Raw genomic sequence first — 22,713 nt, forward strand, 5'->3', positions numbered from 1 at the left:
GGGGAAGGGCCGGCGGACGCCGACGGAGCCGCAGAGCGCGTCCCGGCCCGCGCGCCGCTCCGCACGGCGATTGGCCGTGGGGTGGGCGAGGAGGGGCAGAGACGCGCGACCTCCCCCGCGGCGAGCGGCGGGCAGTACCCGTATGTGCGCGCGATTACATCACCGGCAGCCAATCGGGGGCGCGGGGCCCGTCTCCTGGTCGTGGGGGGGCGGGGCGGGGCCTCGCTCCCGCCTGCGGGAGCCGCTGCGGCTCGGGCGGCCGGGGGGCGCGGCGGGGGGGTGCCCGGCCGGCTCGGGAGGGTGCAGCTGCCGGTTTTGCAAAGGACGGGGGTGGAGGGGGTGTCGGATCTCGGCGTTCCCTTCTACCGGCGGGGCTCGAGCGGGAGGGCGCCCGCCACACACACACACCCCCCTCAGTGGGAGGCTTCTCGGGGGGCCATTTCTGCCGCCGAGGCCGCTGGGGGAGCGAACCGGGCACCGCACCGGGACCGCTAAGGCGCCGCCTGGGGAATAACGGCAGCGGGGGAGGCGGCTGCTCCGGCCCCTCGGCCCCGCCGGCTGCAGCGAGAGCCGCCCCGCGGGAGGCCCGTTAGCCTCTGCCGAGCCCCGACACAAAAGCGTTTGTTCGGGAAGGACCGTGCCAGTCCGGGTGACGGCTCTTCAGCCCGCGCCGTTCCCATCCCGGGCGGCGGGCTGGCCCGGCGGCTCGGCCCTGCGGAGGGACCCCGCTCCCGCCTGGCCCCGCAGCCCCGCTGCGGTGGCTGCGCTGGGGCGCTGCAGGCCATCCTGGCAAAGCTAAATGACAGGGAAATGCTGTCCCTGCCCTGGGCTTGGATACACCGCCCGTACAAGCAGCGTACACGTTCTCACACAAGAGCCTGCTGCTATCCCCTTACGTTTCTTCCCCACACACTTTACACATCAGGTGAATGAACCCTTGTCACAAGCAGGACTTGAGATCCTAAGTCGAAACACGGTTTATGTAGCATTTTTTATTTACACGTCTGTCTCTTCTGGGGTGTTCGCAAGGAGCCGGCCCTGAAAGAGATGGGAACTTTCCCTCAGGAGGTGGCATTCTCTCCCCCTCCTCCACATCGCCACGCTGGGGGGTGATTTTTCCCAGCTCTCCAGGATGACGTTCGCGGTACAGAAAATACCGCGCAGCTTTTGGCTGTGAGGCCATCGGCACCGCCACTCACACGAGGAAACCCTCTGGAGGCACTTTGAGCTCAGGTGACTGATGCAACTGCAGCTCTAAGCGCCGAAGCTTTGCTTTCTGTGGGTTTTAGTGCGTCTACTCCGCCGTGAGAAGCTGGGAAAGGTCACTCCCGTGTGACGGTGCTGCTTCCACAGCCCTCGACCCGCTGATGGAGTTGATTGAGAATGAAACTTAGATTGCCTCAGCACAGGCACTCGTGAGCAAGCTCAGAAACGGCCAGAACGCTGAGGCTGCAGTTAGCCTTCTGTCATAGAAAACTTGCTCGTAGACAAGCTAATTTGAGTGCCCAGACCCAGCTGCCAATCAACCTAGTTAACTTAGCAGTGTCCACATGATCTGGGACTCAAGATGCTTTTATATATCTAGCTAGGGATATTTTTTTTTCCTCCCCTTTCCCCAGGCTTATATCTCATAGTCATTTAAACACAATTTATGTATTATTACAGCAATGACAAATATAGCTAAAAATTACTATATTTTTGGGTTGATGAATGTAAAATTCATTCAGCCTAGATACTGCTTGGACTTTTGAAAGTGTTTTTATTTCAAGTGATTCACCAGGAATTTTTTGAGAGTTTGTCATTCTTTAAAGTAATGGTAAATCTTGCACAGATTTCAGCAAGTACAGAACTGGGCTGTAGTTTTAATCAGGTCTCTGTTTACACCCCCTACTTTGCTTCTTGGCTGCCAGCCAGAGAGATACCATAGGTAGCATTAGATAATTTTGCTCAGTATGACCACGGTATACTCAGCTGCTACTGAGTCTTCCATCTCATTTACTGTAGCAGCCATTCTTCCCGCAGGGACTACTAAACAAAAAAATGTACAGAAATACTGGAGGAAATCACAGGTTAGTCTTTCAGTTGTCATCCAAACCTTCTGACCCTGCCTTTCTCCTTGCTTCTGGGTTGAACACTTTTGTTCTTATCCCCTTCATTTCACCTTCAGCTTTAACTGCATATATCACCTTATAACAAATTCAGAAAAAACAAAACACTTCCTTATCATATCACCTCGCTACCAGTATAACCTTTACAGAATTGACTTCCCAAAATAATGTTACCCTACATTATCTCTAAAGTAATAAAACATGTCCCCTATTGCTTCTCAAACATTACCTGCTTAAATGTTAGAGATTAATAAAAATCCACACCACGTGCACTAGTCCTTAACCCAGCACAAACAGCACATTCCTAGTCACTAGAAAATGCGTATCTGGCTGGTTTATGTGGGCTAAAACCGAACACTGGCATTGCTCAAGAGCTGTGTGTGGCAATAGGCAAGTAGCACAGTGACAGGCAGCAGGGGTGGTGGGTGAAGTAATAAGTAGGAGAAATAATGGTTGTATGTGGCAATGTGGAGTTAATGGCTAATCTAGGGATTTTGTACTTTTTCATGGCTGGCCCAGTTAAGCTTCATCTAATATTACTACAGCAGGATATTTGTGAGAATACATGTGTGTTGGATAGACAGTCATGTGTGCATGCCTGAAAGTGTGTGCATTTGTTAACACATACAATGTCTGTCTGATTCTTAGTGGTGATGAAAATAGCTGTGAACTATAGAAATATTAACCAATAAATGGGAAGTAGATTGTACAGGATAAAGACAGTTTACAAATTACTATATTTGATATGCACTTAAGAGAAATGAAAGCAAATTCTTAACATAAAGAGTTTTTAAAATGGCTTTTTTTTTTTTTTTTTTAATGTTCTATTGATATTAGTAAACAGATCTGTCCTTTTAGGCATAGTTGTTGATCACTCTCAAAAATTTGTTCAAACAAATGAACTGTAAAACAGGTCTTGACAAAATATCAGTAACTTTGGGAAACTACTCAATCTGACAGTGTTTTCACATTGTTATCTCAACTTTTACCTCTGTTTTTGAAAAAGTTAACTTTTCATCTGAAGCATGTATCCAACTAATGTTTTAACTGGCCTTCACACTGGTTTGACCACAAGTGGCAACTGCTCTAGTTTCACAAGAAAGCATTCTCAGACACTGAGAATATTCATGGTACATGAGCATTTTTTATCTGCAAAGCAAACAAACGCATTTTCAGCTGAGTAACTTCCCATGGAAATTAATTCACTAAAAAACAGTAGTTCAGTTCTTCGCCACTTCCCTGCATACCCCTTCTAGATTACACCATCTGTGAAGAAAGGAAGGAAATCACCACAGATAATAAGGTCATCATCATATTAAGAAATTAGTAGAGAAAATTTGGAAAGGTTCATGTAATGTTTCACCTTGGGTTTTGCTCAAGAGGAAGAAGGTTAAATGCCAATACAGCAACGGGGAATAGGAAGAATGTGGGACGGGTAGCAAAGAAAACGTCACAGATACAGAGGCAAAAAGCAAGTAATGTTACTGTGTCAAAATGAAATAACTGAAAAGTGGATATACTATTTCCAGCATTTTTTGGGGAAAAAAAGGACGACTATCACAAAACAGTTCAGGACATCCCCCCTGTGATACAAGAAAACTCATGGACTTCCTAACTGAAACACGTGGATTAGAGAGGATTTGCAGCTGAGGAAACACAGAACTAAAGATGGATAATAACATAGTAGGTTAAGGAAGCAATGTTCTGCAAATAAAACATGGGGAACAAAACAGCTCGTAATTTAGTTCCAATGTATTTTTGGAAAAGATGGTTATAGAATGTATTGAGAGGAGAGAGATGTGAGATTGTTACAGACCCCTGAAGGAAAGTTTCTGAGGTAGCTAGAAAACTCCATATTATTAAAGAGATGATACCGCTTGGATACAAAGAACCAGCCAGTGAGTTTTCAAATTCCCGGTTAACAGTTTGGGGTATACATGCTACTCATAATTGGAGCTGACATTCTGGACTGGGGCAGTCAATGAATTCCTCCTCCAAACTGCCACTAAGCCTGCAAGAACTAAAGCTTTTGCATGGTTCAGGAATGTGCCCTTGAAGGCCTGACTGTAGATAATAACCTTGGCGTAAGCCATCACAAGTTGTGTGATCAAAGGTAGGGGTGAAAGTAAGAACATACTCAATTTTAGAAAGGCAAGCTGGGCTAAATGAAGGGGCCTGGCAATAAAATCAGCTTGTATGATGAAAACAGAAATCTGAATGTGGAAGAAGCCTTAGGTATGTTGAAACCAAAATTGCTGATTCCATTGGGATGCTGTATCCCACACAAGGCAAAAATTTTTACAGGTAGAGGCTTTAAGGCGTAAGTGGAAGAGAAGCGTCATCGAGGGAGAGGTAAGAATTATAAGCAGAGAGCATATAACAAAACAGGGGGGGAAAAATGGTCTGGTTCAGGAAAGATCTCAAATGTCAATGTGAGAATGAAGGGAGAATTTACCTGGAAAACCAGGTTAATTTAGACCTTGCATATGATATCTAGAAAACCAGCAAGATGTTATCCAGCTATGACATAATATTGTAAGAAAGAATTGCTGTTGCTTTCTGGTGAGGAAGAAGTGGGGTTTAGAGATAGTCTACATCTGATTCTACAACTAAATGCATATTTTGGCTCAATTTTCAGTAAAGATGGTGATGTTGAACACAGGGTTAGAGGGCAGGATGGCTAATAGCTAGGAGGGAAAGGAAATTGCTGGTATCACATCTAAGAAGAAAATAAAACACAGTCTACAGCCTCTGGGCAGGAAAAACAGATAATGCCCATTCCAGAAGTCAGAAAACAGCGTCAAATGAAATCGTTTGTCTCATAGTAAGCTTTTTAAAGTAAGTATAGCAGGAAATGAGAAAGCATAATGATTGTTTACAAAAGGTGGACCTTACCAGATTAATCTAATATCTTTCTTTGATAATATCATTCAACTTCTACATATGGGAGGAGATGACAGGAATTAGCAGAGCAGTACCAGAGACTAATGGAGTCGATGGACTATCCATAGAGGATGAAGTAAAACCTAATGATCAGAGGTGAAGTATCTGAGTAAATTGTTCCCTTTTATCTGCCCCCCACCAAGATCAGTTTTGCAATAAGCCTATTAGACATTTTCCTTAATGATGGACACAAGAAGGTGGTGAGAAATAGATTTGCAAATGACCCAGTGCTTGGAGGTACCAACAGTAAGGAGAACTAGGAAACCACACACAATTAAACTGATGGAGAAATAGAAAAGCAGTTAACGTCAAGAGTATAAAAAGCAAGATCTTTGAGGATTACTGTCAGAGATTTCCTCTAGCACCTGGGAGCTCATCACTTCAAAAAGATGATGGAGGAGGACTGAATATTCTATTTTATCACAGCATGATATGAAATGCCATTCAGTTTCAGCATTAGAATGACAAATGCAATCTTAAGCATGGCTGAGCAACAGGTTAACTGCGTGCACACAGGCACTTAATTGGCAGTGTGGAAGTACTTACTCGGAGCTCCACACAGGCAGCCATAAGCTGGCTTTGGGTTGTAACAAACTGAAGGGGCTGATGTGCCATGATTATTTCTGTGGCCTTCATTTGAGCTTTGTTCGTGTTGTTAAATTGGGTAGGGACAAACAGCCACAAGCTGTCAAGCCAGTTTGTAATTAAGCCGTGACTTAGCATGGCTTAATAAGTTACTACTCCACAGGCAAGCTGTAATAACTGCCTGTATACATGCTCCCAGCCCGTCCAGCTGCTGAAGCAAGATGTGTTAGTTTAAGCTACTATATGCTGCTATAGCATCCTAGCTGATAAGCAATGATTTGCTTTGGTAACCAAATCAGTTGTGATCATACTTTTCCTCCATGCTACTAGGAAGCTCAGAACTCAATGTAGTATTGTAAGTGGCATGGGAGGTAGACTAGTAGTGTTAGTTTTGTTAACTTCTTGCTGAGATGGCTACTTTCGCAGTCTAAAATTTTGCTAAACATTTTACCTTGATGTTAGAATAGCAATTTTTGCTTACACTACTCTCACCCATTATCCCTAATGTGTTTTCTTCATTATTACTGCCCTGTTTTGTTCTTCACTGACTATCTGGACTTCAGATTACTTTTTCTACTCTTTGACTGAAATATTTTAAGAGATCTTAAAATGCTATAAGAGTGGTCAAAAGCATAAGCATTATCACTGTATAGTATTTCTGTTCTTAGCTTGTAAGCTTATGTTATTGAAAAAGTCAATCAAATTTGGCTAGCAAGCCTGCTTTTAAGCTTCACAAAATAGACAACTTCTGGTAACAATATCCTCTGTTTTCAAACATCTTTCAAATGCTGCATTGATACCAAGTTATACAGTACAGACCATTCCAATGAAAACTCAAAAATAAGCATGTGATTAAAAAAGAAACAAATTTGAAATCTGAAGAGATTATCATTAAAGTATGCTGCTATTAACTGAGATAGATCACGGTCGATGCAATTCCACTGCTACCTTTTCCTGCCCACTTACACATGTTCTAAGCACATCTCTAGTAGTAATCTAATAACAATTTAACAGCTTCCTACTTAATCTTTGTGATATTTTTCTAATTCATATTCACCATTAATGTTTAGTCACTGTTTTACCCTTCCTTACTGTAACTATGACAAGTAATTGCCTGAGAGCGGAAAAGGTAGCTTCATAAAATCAGGGACACTTTATACTTTCACACGTGTCCATTCACCATCTTTTTCTCCCCATTGTTAAGGGAGAACAGCTTGAGAGCCCCAGTGAGAGATGGGGCTAGTTACACACGTTGTTCTTATCCACAATGGGTAAGAAAAGCTGCCTAGAATGGGGCAACACATCAGGCAGAAGCAATCTGATCTCTGTGAATGGTTGGTATTATTCTGTGGATGTTTCTAGTGAGGGCATTCTGTTAAGATCAGCCGAGCTGTTAAACTGGAATGGATGTGACTCATCATCCTTCTGAGGGGAAAAACACCAGCAACCAAACCATGCACAGCGTGAAGGGTTGTCGGAACACACAGCTCAAACGCTAACAATCACCAAAGTGGGTCTTGAGAAGATTTTTTTTTTTTTTTTTAAAGACTGAGGGGGAAAAATGTCATCTTCTGACAGAAACTTCATGCACGTCCAGTAGGTCACTGAACTTTTTCCTAAAGAACTGAACTGCAGCAGGGGCTGTTGAGTAATTTATATATGCATGTGACTGATGAATACCACTTTAAGTACAAAGGAAAGATGGCAAGAAATCAAACAAACCAAGAAAAGTAAACCCACAGCAAGGGAAGGGCCTCTTTCTCTTAAAATCTGTTAACATCTAAACAACTCTCTCTGGTATCCATCCCAGTGGTGCATAACCCCAGAAGTAGTGTCCTAGTAGTCCAGAGCTGCAGATGTGACTAGTTGTGAACTCGCCAATGGAAACAATTGGTGGTGACTCGGTGAAAGAGAGTCACTAACAGCAAACCCATCCGGTAAGATCAGCAGACTGCACACCAGCTTGCTGGGAGGTAAAGCTAATCCGTGTGATAGGCCAGAGGGATAACGCTGACTCCAAATGGAGCCCCTCACAAAAAGGAGTTAATTCTTCCTGCTCTGCGTTTCTGTAGGGTGGTTTGATAGGTGCTATCATAGTGGCCCGTGTCAGACACTATCACATTGCAGCCATTTCAATTTTGAGCTCTGAGCAAAGATCTTAGCCTTCTGCATGCCAAATCCAGGTACATCCCCTGTTCAATGCAGTATCCACTGTTTAAAAATTAGCATTTTTAATGTTGAAACATATAAGCATGTAATGAATCTTCACAAAGAAAAGCAAAGCAGAATGTAATCCAGGTTCCATGTTGTTATTTATTAAGTTTGTTAGTTGTTTTTTTTAAATTAACAGTGGGGTTTTTTGCCAATTATATACTAACAGACAGAACAATTGTTTTAAGGTAAGTATGTTGTATTTAGTTTCAAAAGTATTGTTGAATCCTTCTTTGTCCAGTCATTAAATCCTTCCTAAAAAAGAAAATGTCTGTATTTCTTACTAGCATATCCACATGGAGATTATTCATGACATGGGTATTAATTTATATAAGCTGTTCTTCTGGCTTCTGGAAATTATATTACTGTTGGGACAGAAAAAGAAAAAATACCCCACTCAGATACATTCTCACCATGGTGACCTACGCGAGAACTGTCACAACAGATGCTGCTGATGCCACTACAATTTCCAGAGCTCCTGCTGTTCGTGTTGTTGCTGAAGAGAAAATCCACTGCCCTTCACTGCACTTAAAGCTCAGTGAGATCAGACTGCAGCTTAAAGATAATGTTCACACTTTACTGTACATCAGTATCAAAGAGAAAATGAGATGATCAAAATATGCCAACTATAATAATAGTGTCAACGTTAAGTATGCTGTGTTCTTTCTCCAAGGTACCGAGTGCTCTGACTCCCTCCTGTTTCAGCAAAGGGAAACTAGCCCCAGGATCACAGCCTTCAGTTCAGCTCTGCTCAAGCCAGAGTGCCACCAATCTTGGTAAGAATACACGCCAGGGAAGAAGTAGAGGATTGGTCCTGCTCAAGGAAAAAAAAAAAAGTTTTTGAAACACTAAAACAAAGTAGTAGTTGTAGTTATTAAAGAGAAAATATAAAATATGTTGCCTTATGTTATAAAGAATAGACTCTCTGCACAATGAATATTATGAACTCTGTTCCCAACTCCACCAAAGGGCTGCCAGCTAAAATAAGAAAGTTGCACAGGCCCTTTTTGCCAACAGAACTGCTATGTCAGTGAAGTGCGTAAAAGCATATCTTTTTAACAGGCTACCTGTTACTCAACTAAATAAGTTTATTTCAAATGATTAGAAAATAATTTCTAATCAAAGATAATCTAAAGCTAGTGAGAAAAGGATAGTGGATTTTAAATGGGAATGTTCAGCTTCGAAGAAATTAATGAATTTTATGAATTTTACACTATGCAGTACAAAAATGAAACAAACCTAACAAAGTTGTGGTGATAGGACTTGACAGTTTAAAAGCAGTATTTCTGAAAGTGAAAGGGCTTACGGAAGACCTCCGATTAGCCTGCTCACTATCAAGAAACTCCGGCATAAATAACAGAGAAACTGCTGGGATAGCTATAATTAACCATGGCTAAGGGAATTAGAGTTGGAAGTTACTATGGCAGTTGTAAAGCCTCTGATATGATAAAGTGAGCAAGTAAGAGGAACGAAAATTATTTGAGAAAATGCTCCAGACCCTAAACTGATCATCATTATTAGTGACATGCCATGTGTGAACTCTATGAATAAAGTAATCCATTTTTCACAAGCTGCGAGGTTAGGGTCTAATGTACAGTTGTTAGTTTTATTGTATGTAATTTATAAGATCTGAAAAAGCCATGAAAAAAGGTTCATAACAGAAATTATACTGTCTGGGAAATTGACACCCAAAGCAAATTATGATTCAACTGACTGTCTAAGCAGGAAGGTAAATCTAAGTTTGGGTTTGGAAATCGATGTGTCAGAGGACCACCATGTATTGGAGACAATTCAGGTTGAGATAAGCATAAACATGTCATTTGCATTCATCTAAACAGCTCGGGTTGATCAAAACTACCATACAATATATTAGTTTTCTTAAATTGAAGGAAGCAAGGGAAGGCAGATGGTCCAAAGAAACGTTCTGAAGTTCAGCCTCCCTTGCACTAAGCAGTTCCCTCATACTTTGGGCAGAGGCAGGCAGAAACCCAACCAAGAAGTACATCCTGAAGTTCAGTTGTACCAGCTCCTTGGCTCCCAGAACAAGGTAAGTATTGGAATTGGATTTTGTTTCTATGCTTTTTGGTTTTGTGTTTAAGTGTTTCCATTTTATATCAGAAACTTAACTCTTGCTTTGTTAGCATAATCTTTTTTTTTTCCTTATTTAACTTTCCCTGGTGATTTCAAGTGACTGTGGCAAGCACAAGGCACTATTTCTGAAGAAGCATCAAATCCAAATGAATGAGTTGGCACACATACCTTTTAGGATACTCACAACCCAAGAGAAATTTGAGAAATCAAGGCATTTCTTAACAAATAGCAAGAGTCAGTGTTACACTAGGGGGAGGAGTTTTTCCAGTGGGGCATTCATTGACCGTATGAGATTGCACAGTTGCAGGTGCCAGAGATTAAATCTCTTGGAGTTGACACAGTGCTCTAGCACTACTGAGGATGCAATGTATTGCAGGGAAGGAGAGGTGAGGCAAAAGAAGAGGTGGAACTCCAAGACAGTCAAGCAGGGAACTGCAGAGTGTACAACTGCCATGATAAGCCAAGTGAGGATCTTACATCCAGAAAGATTCAAGAAATGTAAATATTACATTCCATTGCAAAAGGGTGTAAGAACAGCGAAATTCCGAAAGCTAGAAAAGAAAGAATGACAACAGACACGGGAGAGTACTACTGTGCAAAGCTCTTCAATGGTAACAAGCTCAGCTTTTTCATAAAGTGTTTGAAAAAAATAAATTGAGAGGCTCCACAGCTGAAGTATAATAAATACAAAAGTAAGTACATAGTGGACACTGCCAAACACTGCTGGCACTGTAATATCACAGTAGGATGCTTAAAACCGGATCCCAGCAGTGTATAAGCTATAGAGATACAGAAAAACCTCAGTGCCAGTTTATTCAGCTAGAGAGGGACCTTTGGATACAGGCTTTGCAATCATGTATGTTTATCTAAGATAGGCCAGTGTTAGCTGAAACACCGTAAACTGCTTATTTGCATTGCTAGATGAGGCTTGGAAAATTTCACTCCTTGAAAAAAACATTACTCTTTCAATTATTAGCACGTCGCTATTACATTATCATTATAATTTTTTTCAAATCAGGAGTAAAAGAAGAAAAGATACCGTATTTGCAGAGACACAGAAAATAACAGGGGCATTCGGCCTCCAGTGGCTACGACTACCAGGTTTGTTTGTTCAGTCTATGGCCCTCTGGAACAGGCTGTAGGCCAGATGACTTGCTTTGGTAGTGGCAGTAGCCTACTTACCACCTCCCTGCCCAGTAATAAAACATGGGAAGGACCAGAGCCCCTGAGAAAGACGGCTTTTAGAAACGAGCTACTGTCAGAACAATTAATCCAGTAATCTGTCTTTTCTCCTCACAGGTCTGTGGCACCGCTTGGAGAGGAGGAGACCAACAGCGAGCTGTCCGAATTACTTGGCGATACTAATCTACTCTCAGCTTCTGTATTTCTTGGGTGCTTATCTCTTCAGCGTGGGAAACTTGCTGCAAGCGACCTGTTGTTTACATTCAGTGATTATGGCACTTCCAGTTGCCATGTCCTGCAGCAAAGGATGGACCAGAGCACATGGCCCTCTGCTGTCACTAGGGAAAGGTGTTGCATCTCAGATGTGGGCATCTGCTGCAGAGCATCTGACAGGATTTCGGCAGAGCAGAGTCCTTTGTGCATGCCTGTTTGATAGAAATTACCAATGGTCTCAGATGAAATGTAGACTATGACTGGCAGTGCAACAGCAAAAGGAGGAACGTTAAAAGGCAGAACATATGGGGACCGAGGTAGAAAAACTTATTTCAACTTGTATTCAAACCCTGTCATACAGCTACGTGGTTCTCCTTGTATCATGCCCCATTACATACAAAAATGTTAATGGCCACTGAGGGCTGAAGTAACAAAAAGAAGTTATATCTATTGTCAAGCACATTCAACTCAAACCACAAAACCAACAACTTCTGAATTCTAGTGACAGAATTACAAGGAAGCGCTGTGTGAACAAAGATGCAGGCAGGAAGGTGTGACTAAAGACTTAAAAGTCTGGGACTTTTGTTTTCCAGAAGCAAAACAAAGGCCTGTACAGCCAAAGTACAAGGAAGTCAGTGAAGCAGAAACCACAGGGGATGAAGTGTCCACTCATCCAGCACTTTCAGATTTAGAGGACAGGGCAATTTAGCGAATCCCAGAGATGAGAAGACAGAATCATAGACAAACTCTTGCAGATTAGAAATCATGCCTGACTGACTGCAGAAGCAAGAGAAGTAACACACACAGCCCCAAAACACTGTCAAAGCTGACATACTTTTGAGAAATTACATGAATTCCCAGAAAAAGAAGGAAGGGTACATGGCTTAGGGGCATCAACTGTTCTTTCAGAATACTGGAAAGGTGGAGAAAAGACTAGAGACCTCGATCAATTTACTGAAGCATTTGATCATGTTTTCAGGGAAGATACATGCATCTCATTTTCTGTTGCTTGAACATTCATTAGTCATTTGTCAGAAGAGTTTAAAAAGCAAATCATGCAGGAGTAGTCCAAGCAAATTTTTTTTCTAGTTTTTACATAGAGGGTAAAGAATCTTGGAGTGAAGACAAGGCTATCTTAAATCCTGATCTAACATATATATGAGTCTGTATTAAAGAGTACGAGAATGAAGAGAAGCATTTATTTGGTTCCAAGAGAAAACCTCACTGGCATTCATCTCTTCAGTCACTGCAGCTTGTACTGCAACAAGAATTACTTTTCAGGCTGCTACATCACATCAGATTTTGACCAGAACTCCAAGTGAAACAAATAATTGGACTGATCATGTTCCCACTAAAGTCCACCATACAATTCCTATTTATTTCAGAAAAAGCAAAGTCAGTCTGAAGGTGTTTGTAGTAGAATTTGAAGAACTGCTTTCACACCTAGTTTTATACCATTTAATTCTGTTGACTTCTGTGGGGTAATACATGATTTTTCAGTCTTAAAAATAAAACCACAATCAGGTCAATTTGTCTTTTTATTAATTATTCATTGCCTAAGCCTAGGGACTTATCGCCGTTGAGGCCCACATGCACTGCTGCTAAAGCCATAGCAAAAAGGCAGTGATTATGTATTAGGCCTTTAGGTTCATAGCATCAGTAAATTATCACTGCTTTATGTATTTGCAATGTTTTCAGACAGACCTTCATACTTGGAAAGTACAGTTGTACTTATGCACATTATTTTAAAGATTTATTTCAAAGCATTCTGCAAAACATAATCTGAGCACACATTTAATAAGACATAAACACAAATTAAGGCAACCATTGAAGAAGTGTATCTGTCTCTAGTTAAAGCCTACTAAATTAAATTTTAAAGAATTCACTCAGACTGGAAATCATATCACTGTGTGTGGGCACAGAAGAAGGCTCAGTAAATTCTGGCTTGGTGGGTGAGTCAGCATGAGTCATCAGCAGACATACCGTCCTACGGTTATATGAATCCACAAGGTACATTTAGAAACATTTCACAGTAACAAAATAACGCCATCCTCCTGCTTTTTGTCTAGATATTATTAATGACAGCCCCAACTCTCCTAAAATATTGTAGGTGTTCTCAGCTCAACACCTAAGGTTAAAGAGAAGCAAATCCCTCTATTTTTGTTTTTTCATTAAGCAAAGCTAACACAAATAAAAAAAGCTGTTAGGAAAGCCTCAGGTTGCAAATAAAATCGTTTACATAGTTGCATTACACTGACAAACAGCTGAGCAACATCTACTTTTCAGGTGGATTTCTGATTACTTGGTTAAAACCCAAGGAGTTTCTTTTTCTCTCTTCCAATTTTAATTGTTTCCATCACTCAAAATTTTAAGTGGGTAATAAGATGCTATGACAAATGAAGTTATTTAGCTGAAGTCACCAACTGTGTATTAAGCAAAATAGTGTCAGTTTTGTTCTGGAAGAGTTTTTAATTGTGGTGTGTTATTGAAAGACTCTGAATGCAAAGTAGACTAGCATTTGTAAGGCTGAAACTATGCCTGCTTTCCTCTCTCCTTTCACTTTTCTAAATTTCCATGGAAAAGTTAAATTGTTTACTCTGTATTTCATTTTCCACTGAAACAGATTTCATTTTCTTCCAACCTGTCATTCTATATACAATATATAAGTACTCAGTGTATCCCAATTTGCACAGCTACATAGGAAATGCATTTTTCTTATTAATTTTGGGAGCTCTAATATTTACTTTTTCTTTAGTTTTGCCAAAGATTAGGGAAATTCACAAGTATTGTAAACTGTGCTTACAATCTAGTGAATGGATTAGGATGGCCCTTGGGCATATACATACACAGCTATTTGGCTGACTGACCACTCCACAACCCAGTCTAGAAACCAAGTCTACTGCCATGATTAGTCATCCACTTGCATCCCGCTTATTACAGTGATGCCACACAGATGCAGCCAGATTCACATCAGCTAATCTAGTTACAAAACAGAGGCCCTAGTTCTATGAGATATATTAAAATCTGTGTAAACAGAAATGGCTTAACTTCTTATTTTAGGCCACAGACTCTTGTTTCCCACTCTCCTAATAGCTTGGCAAATGCATTCTTGATTTGTTCTCTCATTATTCTCAAGGGGAGGATTTACTTCTAACTTATGTTTTGGTTTTCTAATTCCTTTCCCTGGAATTGTTGTTTTCTCTATATCACCTACTTAGCATTTCAGGCAATTAATATTGCCCTTCATATGCTATTGCTATATGGTAGTAGTCTTAGTGAAAACTTGTTTATTTTTTCAATTCTGTGCATGATATATTAACTCCTACATGCTGAGCAAAGGAGGCTACACTTGACCGTGCTGCTGCCTCTACTTATTTTTGTAAGGCATCGACCACAGCTGGAACTTGTCTATTGGGTCGAGCCCTTTGGCTGCATGAGGAAACATCAGTTTTGTGAATCTTGTTGAACCGAGGAGCAAACTAGTGCCATTAGGACAGGTTACCTTAGGCACACCTTGCGGAAGAGCATAAGCCCCTTAGAAGTTTTGCAAGAAGCTCCAAGGGCAAAGTGTGTTGCGAGTGTCAAGGCACCTTAATGCTGGATTTGGGCTTCCAGCCTTCAAGTACAACCACAAGGACAAACTCAAAGCCACATTTACCAAACATCAGTGCTGTTTACTCACTTGGCAATCAGGGTTGCCAACTCCCCACACACAGCCCAATGATTTCAGCACTTAACCCAAGTTGTAAATAAGATCAGTTGGAAACGTATCTGTTAATAGCTAGCAGGTTGCAGAAAATACAAAGAAAATTAGAAATACTTCAGTCATGTTCATTCAATTATACTATTCAGCAATAACTTTACTTGTAGGACATTGCTGTTTTTTGACTGTAAACGGAGAGCAGAAAACATTTTCTGCAGAAAAACTCATCATTGTAGAGATATACGTGCAACATATGCTTATGTACATACACACACTTATCTTTTTAGAATATATCTTCAGCGTGTAGTCTTTCCACAGAAAGTAAATATTCAAAACACTTCGTATATTTTAAGCAGTATTTCATAAAAAAATGTAAAGTAGCATCTATTTTAGTTAACTTGTTATCAAATGTTGCTGGAAGCAACACTCAGTCTTCTGATACATTGCTCTTTCTTCAGCATCCCTTACAATCCAAGTGGGTTGATGAACACTGGTTAAAATTATCAAAAAAGAGATAAAATCCCCATTCATTATAATTTCCATTAGCTACTGAAATTAACATTTACTGTAATTTTGGGGGAGTTTATTTCTGAATTTGCTATGATAAGGGGAAATCCACTTGAGTAGCTATACAACCAGTTCAGAACAAAGGATCTGTCAAATACAATTTAATACTTGGCTACAGAAGATGACATACCAAACAATAATTCTTGAGATACCTTTCAGGGAGGATCTTTCTTCCAGCAAAGACCATCAGAGCCTGAAAGAGATGCATGAAATTTCCTTTTCTTTCATCACAAATTCTCCCATGAGAAACATCAATGCTAAAGTTCAGACTTGCAGCTAAAAAATTCCAGTCACGCCTACGCCAATGAAGACCTTACGAGTACTCTAATGAGTAGGCCTGCAAGAGGGGAAAAAACACAGGTGTATTAACACAGGTGTATCTACTGCCCTTCTGTCCTTAAATGCTTTCAGGTGCATTTAAGTGTGAATCTCTGGGTCATGTGAGAGTGAGTCACTGTTTCTGCTTAGCATCTCTGCTGCCTGGGCAGTGGAACCTCCCCAGTACTCTGGAAGTCTTTGCTCACTCCAGTTTGGGCTGTTCGGGAGGGTGAGATGGGTTCATGTGCAGGTCTTTGGTATACCTGGGGTTAGGGCTGCTCCTCGCTTCAGCTACACAGCCATTGAGCGGGTGTCTGAAAAAGCGTTGAGGTACCCCAGCCCCCTCCAGACCTCACGTAGGACTCTGAATGAGGCAGTTCCAGCCCTTGTGGCTGGGTAGTGGAATAACAGTTTAAGTCTTCAAGAGGGCTTACTTCAAAGGTAGGAATGCTTTTTCTTAATATCCTGTGTAGTCTCTGTAATGTTTTTATGATTTAAGTCATTCCTGGATGCGCTTATGACTTACTCTCTGTTTAAATAGCCTGTAGATAAATTCAGCTAAGGAAATATGTGGTCATCCTGTATCTTTGTATTGTGTCCTAGCTGGAAAGGGACTAGTAAAGGCTTTTTTTTTTATTCTAGCAACAGGCGGATTTTCCAAGATGAAACTGCTGAGTAATCTTGGTCATTTTCCAGTATGCTGCTTCATTTAATGTAATTTAGAGCATCGTTTTCATGCCTGTACCATTTAGGTAACTGTTAGCCAAGAGTTGCTGATAGTATCAAACATTCAGCTCTGCCACACAGACCTGCTGTTATGTTTTCAGCTTTGATAAACTGGATGTCAAGATCAGGTCCAAGTGCTGATATTTCAAATAATGAAGAAAGAGAGAAAATGAGAGAGAGAGAATGAGCAGAAGGAAATGAAGGAATGAAGGAAGCAAGCTCTGGAGAAAAAGAGCTAAAGTTTTTCATTAATTTGTTATGCAAAAGAACTTAAGCAAATATGTTAAATTATTTTTAACATTAAAAATATTATAGGAGTTAAAGACTTGCACGTGCCTGCAGGGCTATGATCTTACTTAGCATCATGGAGATATGGGGAGATGGCTCCTATGACTGGAGTGTTGGGATGGAAGGATACAGGCTCTTTAGGAAGGACAGGCAGAGGAGATGAGGAGGTGGTGTCACCCTCTGTGTCAATGACCAGCTGGAGTGCGTGGAGCTCCACCTGGGGATGGATGAGGAGCCCACCAAGAGCTTATGAGTCAGGGTTAAAGGGAAGGCAGGGACAGGTGGCATTACAGTGGGGATCTGCTACAGGCTGCTCAGCCAGGAAGACTGAGCTGAGGAGGCCCTCTATAGATACATAGGAGCAGCCTCAACAAGGACAGGACAAGGGGTGATGGCTTTAAACTGGAAGAGGGCAGATTTAGGTTAGGTATTAGGAAGACTTTCTTTACCCTGAGGGTGGTGAGGCACTGGAGCATGTTGCCCAGAGAAGCTGTGGATGCCCCATCCCTGGAAGTGTTCAAGGCCACGTTGGATGGGGCTTTGAGGTACCTGGTCTAGTGGAAGGTTCCCTGGCCATGGCAGGGTGATTGGAACTAGATGATCTTTAAGAACCCTTCAAACTCAAACCATTATATGATTTTTCAGCATCCTTTAATTTTCTTATTTGTTTGAGAAAAAGTCAAATAAAATTTCCAAAAGTAAAAATGAAGCATGACAGAATCAATTGAGGCTTTCTTATTGATAGTGACCCTTATACTTGGGCAATATTCAGTATCACTTCAAGGGTTTTTTGCACAGATGTGATGAATGTACAAAATGCAGGGCAGTGTGGAATCTGACAGTATTTTACAGGTCTATGTATATTTGTTGACTGTATGTACGTAAATATATTTGTTTAATTCTCATGAAAATAAAACATCAAAGGTTTGACTTAAAACTAATCCCCAAGTTGACTCACATGCATAATATTCCCCCTTAAACCTATGAAGGTAGGCACTGCTTAGCTCCAGCTACCGCAGCTACAGGCAGAGAGTGGAGGGCTGGAGTTGTCAGAGCACTGGAGGTGTGGACGTGAGAGACAGAAAGGCTAGAGATGCGTGGGTGATAATGAGGTCCGTAGAGCATAGCTGTAAATCAAAAATAGCTAAATAAATGCCAGTTCTTTCATGTTCTCTTTTTGCACATCATTATGTTTGTGTAGACTGACTGTGGGCAGTGCTAGCATCTGAAAAAAAATTATGCAAGTGGATGAGCTAGCTTTTACTGGGTGGGAAAGTGGGAGGCAGTGAGGAGGCAGTGATAGAAATTGCAGGTTTTACATGTTTGGGGAAAAAAATCACATTAAACATGAGCATGTAAAAGCTGCTGGGTATCACAGTGCATAGTGCTAAGCCAACATTGCTCTGCTCTCTGGACTGATTGATGACTAGATTTGACATCTAGTAATGCCAGTCATGACCCACAGTGAGCAATTCTGGAGCAGAAAATCTCCAGAGGGGGCAGGGCGAAGAGCGAGTACTAGCTACTTGGCATGGTTGGGACAAGGTTAGCTCTGGCTCAGTCAAAGCCACATCACTGTTCTTTTCCCAGTGAGTGCCCGACAGGGACTTGCCCTGTGGTGTAAGCACCGTCCTTTCTTAGATGTCACTAGTGGTGCAAACCAGCTAATGAAAGGCTTATGTGTACTGCAATTTTTGCTTGGAAAGCACGAGGGCATGTGAAAACCAAGTAAGAGGATGTTTGTGCTGTTTGTGGATAATGGGCAGATGGGGACAACGAGGTGTGTGGGGTGGCAGAATGGCTGGCAGGACTGTCCTGCACAGTGCTGCTGGAGCTGGGCAAGCCTGAGGCTTCCCTGGAGGGTGCTGATGTACATGTTCTCCAGCTGCCTCCATGGGAGGCTGGGGTGGAGTGGGCAGCCATGGAGCAGACCTGGGGATAAGGACTGTTAAGGAAGTGCTGCCAGAAGACAGTGCAGTAGAAACCAGTGCATGTAAAACTACTTAATTATACAGTGCTTAATTATATATATTATTTCTAAATGTAGAGAACAATGAGTAGGAGTACCCCATATAAGTCAGTTGCCTGCAAAGTTAAAAAATTCTGTAGGTACTGCAGTTGGGTAAGTGAATTTTATCTTATACGTTTATTTCTCTTTCTTTTTTTGGAAATCCAAAAAGCTTCTCTTGTAAATTTGCATAGCTGTTGACTTGCTAAGGGTAATGCCACTAACTATGCTGGCAAGAGAAGTTCTCCCAAAAGACTAAAAACTGTGGGCTTTATTTCTTTTCACATCACTGATTCATCGCTTGCTCTCCTCCCTCAAGATTTACAGCACGTCAGGACCTGACTGGAGGAGCTGTCTGTCATACTTCCAGTTAATCAATGACCTACTTTATTATTACATTTAAAGCATGGGCTCAAAGAGAGGCTTTTTGCATCGAGTGAAGATCTGATCAATAACTGGCATGAAGGACACTGCAGGGAACAGGGCTGTGGAAGAGTGAACAGTTTTTACTAAATGTCACTTCATGACACCTCTCCTTGGTAGTACAGTCTATTTTAAGTACAACAGGATGTCATCATTCCAGTTACTCTTTCAAATACAGATGTGCAGATTGTGGAAATACATTAAGCACTGAACTGGAAGCCTTTAATATAAATATTAGCACATCAGAAGGAAACAGAACAAATTTTATTTTCGCTCCCCATCATTTAATTGTATGTATCTTCTCTGATACAATGGCAAGTACAATCCAGCTCAGCTGGACTCAGAAAGTCAACAGTGTGCTGAAAAAAAAAAATATTTTCTACTGTACTAACAAAGGCAACTCTGTTAGGAAACTTATTTTGTAAGACAGCTGCTGTTTTGGGGGACAGATCTGTTCCTTTGTGTCTTCTGTGTCACAAACACTTCATTTCATTAGAGAAGTAACCACTTGTTACTTTTACGCACCTCTGGAAAACTGCCACAACTAGGAGAGAAATTAATCAGGTTCTCCTTTGTCTCATCTATCACCAAGAGGATTACTGTTGTGGTTTTATTACTTACGTATATTTATTTATATGTAGCATATACAGTTATGCTTCTGTTAAACCTCATTTAGCCAGTAGAGTCAGTGGATTTATATTGGTTTCACCAATCACCGAAACCACCCATGCACAGGCACAGCTGAAGAATGATTTGACAGAGCCTCTGTTGTCACTGTCAGGACAAGAATTGGAAAGATCTTGAGTTTAAGATCCAGGTGGAATTTGCATGTCACGGACTGATTGATGTCTTAGGTCTGGGTTCATCTCACCTAGCTGTAGGCAAATGTTTGAGTCTATCAGAAGAGTAAGCAGTAACCCTCACGTCTGCATAGGGTTACTCATGAGTGACAGACTGAGTCAGCCCACCTAAGATCTGATGCATTTTCTGAAGGTTTCTGTCTTTCTCCATGAGTCAACACAGGAAACCCAGTGAGACCCTGCCCCTACCTGGACACCTTGGGAAGCATTAGCGCTAGCTGTTACCAGTCAAGGTCTTCATGTGCTCAAGGAACGGTCCTGACCTGGGAGGAGAGGACTGATAGATCTTTCTGTTGTAAGAAAAATGGGAATTCCCTAAAGTCTTGTGCCTCTGTTAACTTCCCCAGTGGTTCTGAAAAAAACCCTGAACTCTTACACTTGAAATGTGTAGGGTTTTCAAAAGAAAAAGCTGGGTCCAGCAGTAACCCCTTTCCAACGATAGCAAGCACTCTTCAGGAGAATGGAATCTTGTGGAGCCAGAAGAGGTACATGCTAATGAAATTGGGGTGAAACCATGTTGCTCTTATGATTTTGGTTCCTGCCTTTCTTTGCATAAAGGGAGGAGTTCCAACACTTGCAATTTGTGCTCTCTGCAGTGCAAAACCTCATTACATCACTTACCTGAGCTGTTATTCTGCGGCTTGGAGTAAAGCAGCCATTCAAAAGTGCTACTGAAGACGGACATCTGCTCCTTCTTCCCTGAAGTCAGAGTAGTTTTGGGATAGCTGAAAGGATGAAAAGGAGCTGAAAGTACCCAGCATCACCTGTTCTCTCCTAATATCGATACCTAGGCAGGGTAATATGTAATCCTATCACAGGCGACAGAAAAATACAGGTAATACCTTTGAAACAGGACTTTAATAAGAGTAAGGTCAGGGCCGCTCTCCCTGCTCTCTGGATTCATTATATGTGGAGAAGAATTGCTGTCAAGGCATCAAAAGCTTTGTGTATGAAGACAAATGCCAATACCTGAAGCTAAGTACCTAAATAAGCATCTCAGTTTCAGGTTCTTGTCAACCATGTGGCTTTGGCATTTTGTGAAATCTTTCAACAGGAGTGTATTGGTTTATAAGCACGGTTTTGAAATGCCACGTTAAGCTAAGTGATAACAGGAAAGCACAGGAGTACAGCGGTGGAGTGGTTAAAATGGATTGCTAGGATGTTACAAGGATGACTTTGAGATTGTTCCAAAGAGTGTCTCCTCTCAAAACTGTAAACACATGGTTGGGCTGAGGAGTCAAAAGCAGATAAATTAGATGTTAGATACACGGTGCTCTGGCGTGCCAGAAGTTGCTATATCTTAACTGTTGTAGTTCAGAGGGCTCTGAAGATCAGACAGGCCAGGAGTGCTGATTATTATGAAATTTATATAATATGATGCAGAAAGAAAGCCTATTTATTTAGTTGCAAGATGAATAGTTAGATATGGAAATTAGTAGCCATGGGCCACATACCCATCATTTTGAGAGTAACCTCATTGTAAAAGCTGATCTAAACTGAAAAACACAAGGAACAACTTAACAGAACACATTTAACAAAGGAATAAAATTATATTGAAATGACCACATTCCAGGGAAATGAAAACCTGTTCCCAAACTCTGACTAGTGACTCAAATTATGACAGTGCTTCATACACCACATCTCCCCAAAGGGTGTTTTTTCTTGGACGCCTCAGACAGATGCACTCCCTGTTGCATGGAGCAGAGCTGCTGATGGCCTGCTTCACCCAGGGCAGGGAGAGGCTGGCCAGGAATACGTGGTTCCTTCCAAAGAAAGCAGACTTCTTAGTTGGTTGCTCAGTCAAACGGCAGTCAGTAGGCCTTGTGGACCCCTTCTTGTTCCTTCTACAGCTGTCCTGCTTTGTGAGATATTTTGCCACTGAAGTCATGCAAGTAATAAAAATGGTAATGTGGTGTTTCCTGTACCTAGTCCCTATTTCTGTGTGACACAGACCCTGCAAGCTCCAAGCACTCCTGAAGCCTTTCAATCTGATGATGGTAGAGCATGGCTTCTAGCAGGTTGCAGTATAAGGTCTCCCTGAATCTCAGCCTCCTCCTTCTTGCTGTTTAAATTATTCTTACCCGTGCAAGCTAAAAAAGCACACATGCCTGAGAAATCTTGTATTAGCGACCAAACCTTCAAGCTTCTAACAGCTCCTAAAGTGCTGAGTATCCTGAGCACTCACTGGAAACTTAAGCCCCTCTGCAGCTGGCACTGGTGAGCACCGTAGAGAACGGAGATTGGCACCTCACCGTACCCGTGTGAAAGAGGGAGGAATGGAGCTGCCTTCTACACCGCTGGTGGCTGAGGACAGCATTTCTTTGCTTCCTCAGACCCAAATGGCCTTCCCTGTACCAGGAGCAGCCATGGCAGGTCCAGAACAGGGATTGTGCGGCTTCTGGATAACTCACCTGTGCACAAAGAACGGCAGGAACAGATAGCCCTGGAACAATGGGGAAAACATCCCAGCAGAACAAGGAGTGTGAG

The 22,713-nt window shown here is 41.8% G+C and overlaps 1 protein-coding gene across 4 annotated transcripts; it reads left to right on the top strand.

Moving 5' to 3' along the window:
* Positions 1 to 172: 172 nt before the first annotated feature.
* On the top strand, positions 173 to 21,916 carry LOC308072135 (uncharacterized protein). 4 transcript variants are annotated; one of them, XM_080408620.1, is made up of 5 exons: positions 173 to 3,791; positions 8,521 to 8,623; positions 9,822 to 9,894; positions 10,957 to 11,039; positions 11,238 to 21,916. In XM_080408620.1, the coding sequence occupies exons 1-5, from the start codon at positions 3,777 to 3,779 to the stop codon at positions 11,591 to 11,593; spliced, it is 630 nt and encodes a 209-aa protein (XP_080264746.1). In that variant the 5' UTR covers positions 173 to 3,776; the 3' UTR covers positions 11,594 to 21,916. The 4 variants fall into 4 exon arrangements, 2 of the variants coding, with proteins under 2 accessions (XP_080264746.1, XP_080264745.1); XM_080408619.1 differs by having other exon boundaries at positions 173 to 8,623; XR_013931508.1 differs by having other exon boundaries at positions 227 to 8,623; positions 10,315 to 21,916.
* Positions 21,917 to 22,713: the final 797 nt, after the last annotated feature.

The sequence above is a fragment of the Falco punctatus genome (assembly GCF_963210335.1).
Source record: "Falco punctatus genome assembly, chromosome: 12".
NCBI classification, from domain to species: domain Eukaryota; kingdom Metazoa; phylum Chordata; class Aves; order Falconiformes; family Falconidae; genus Falco; species Falco punctatus.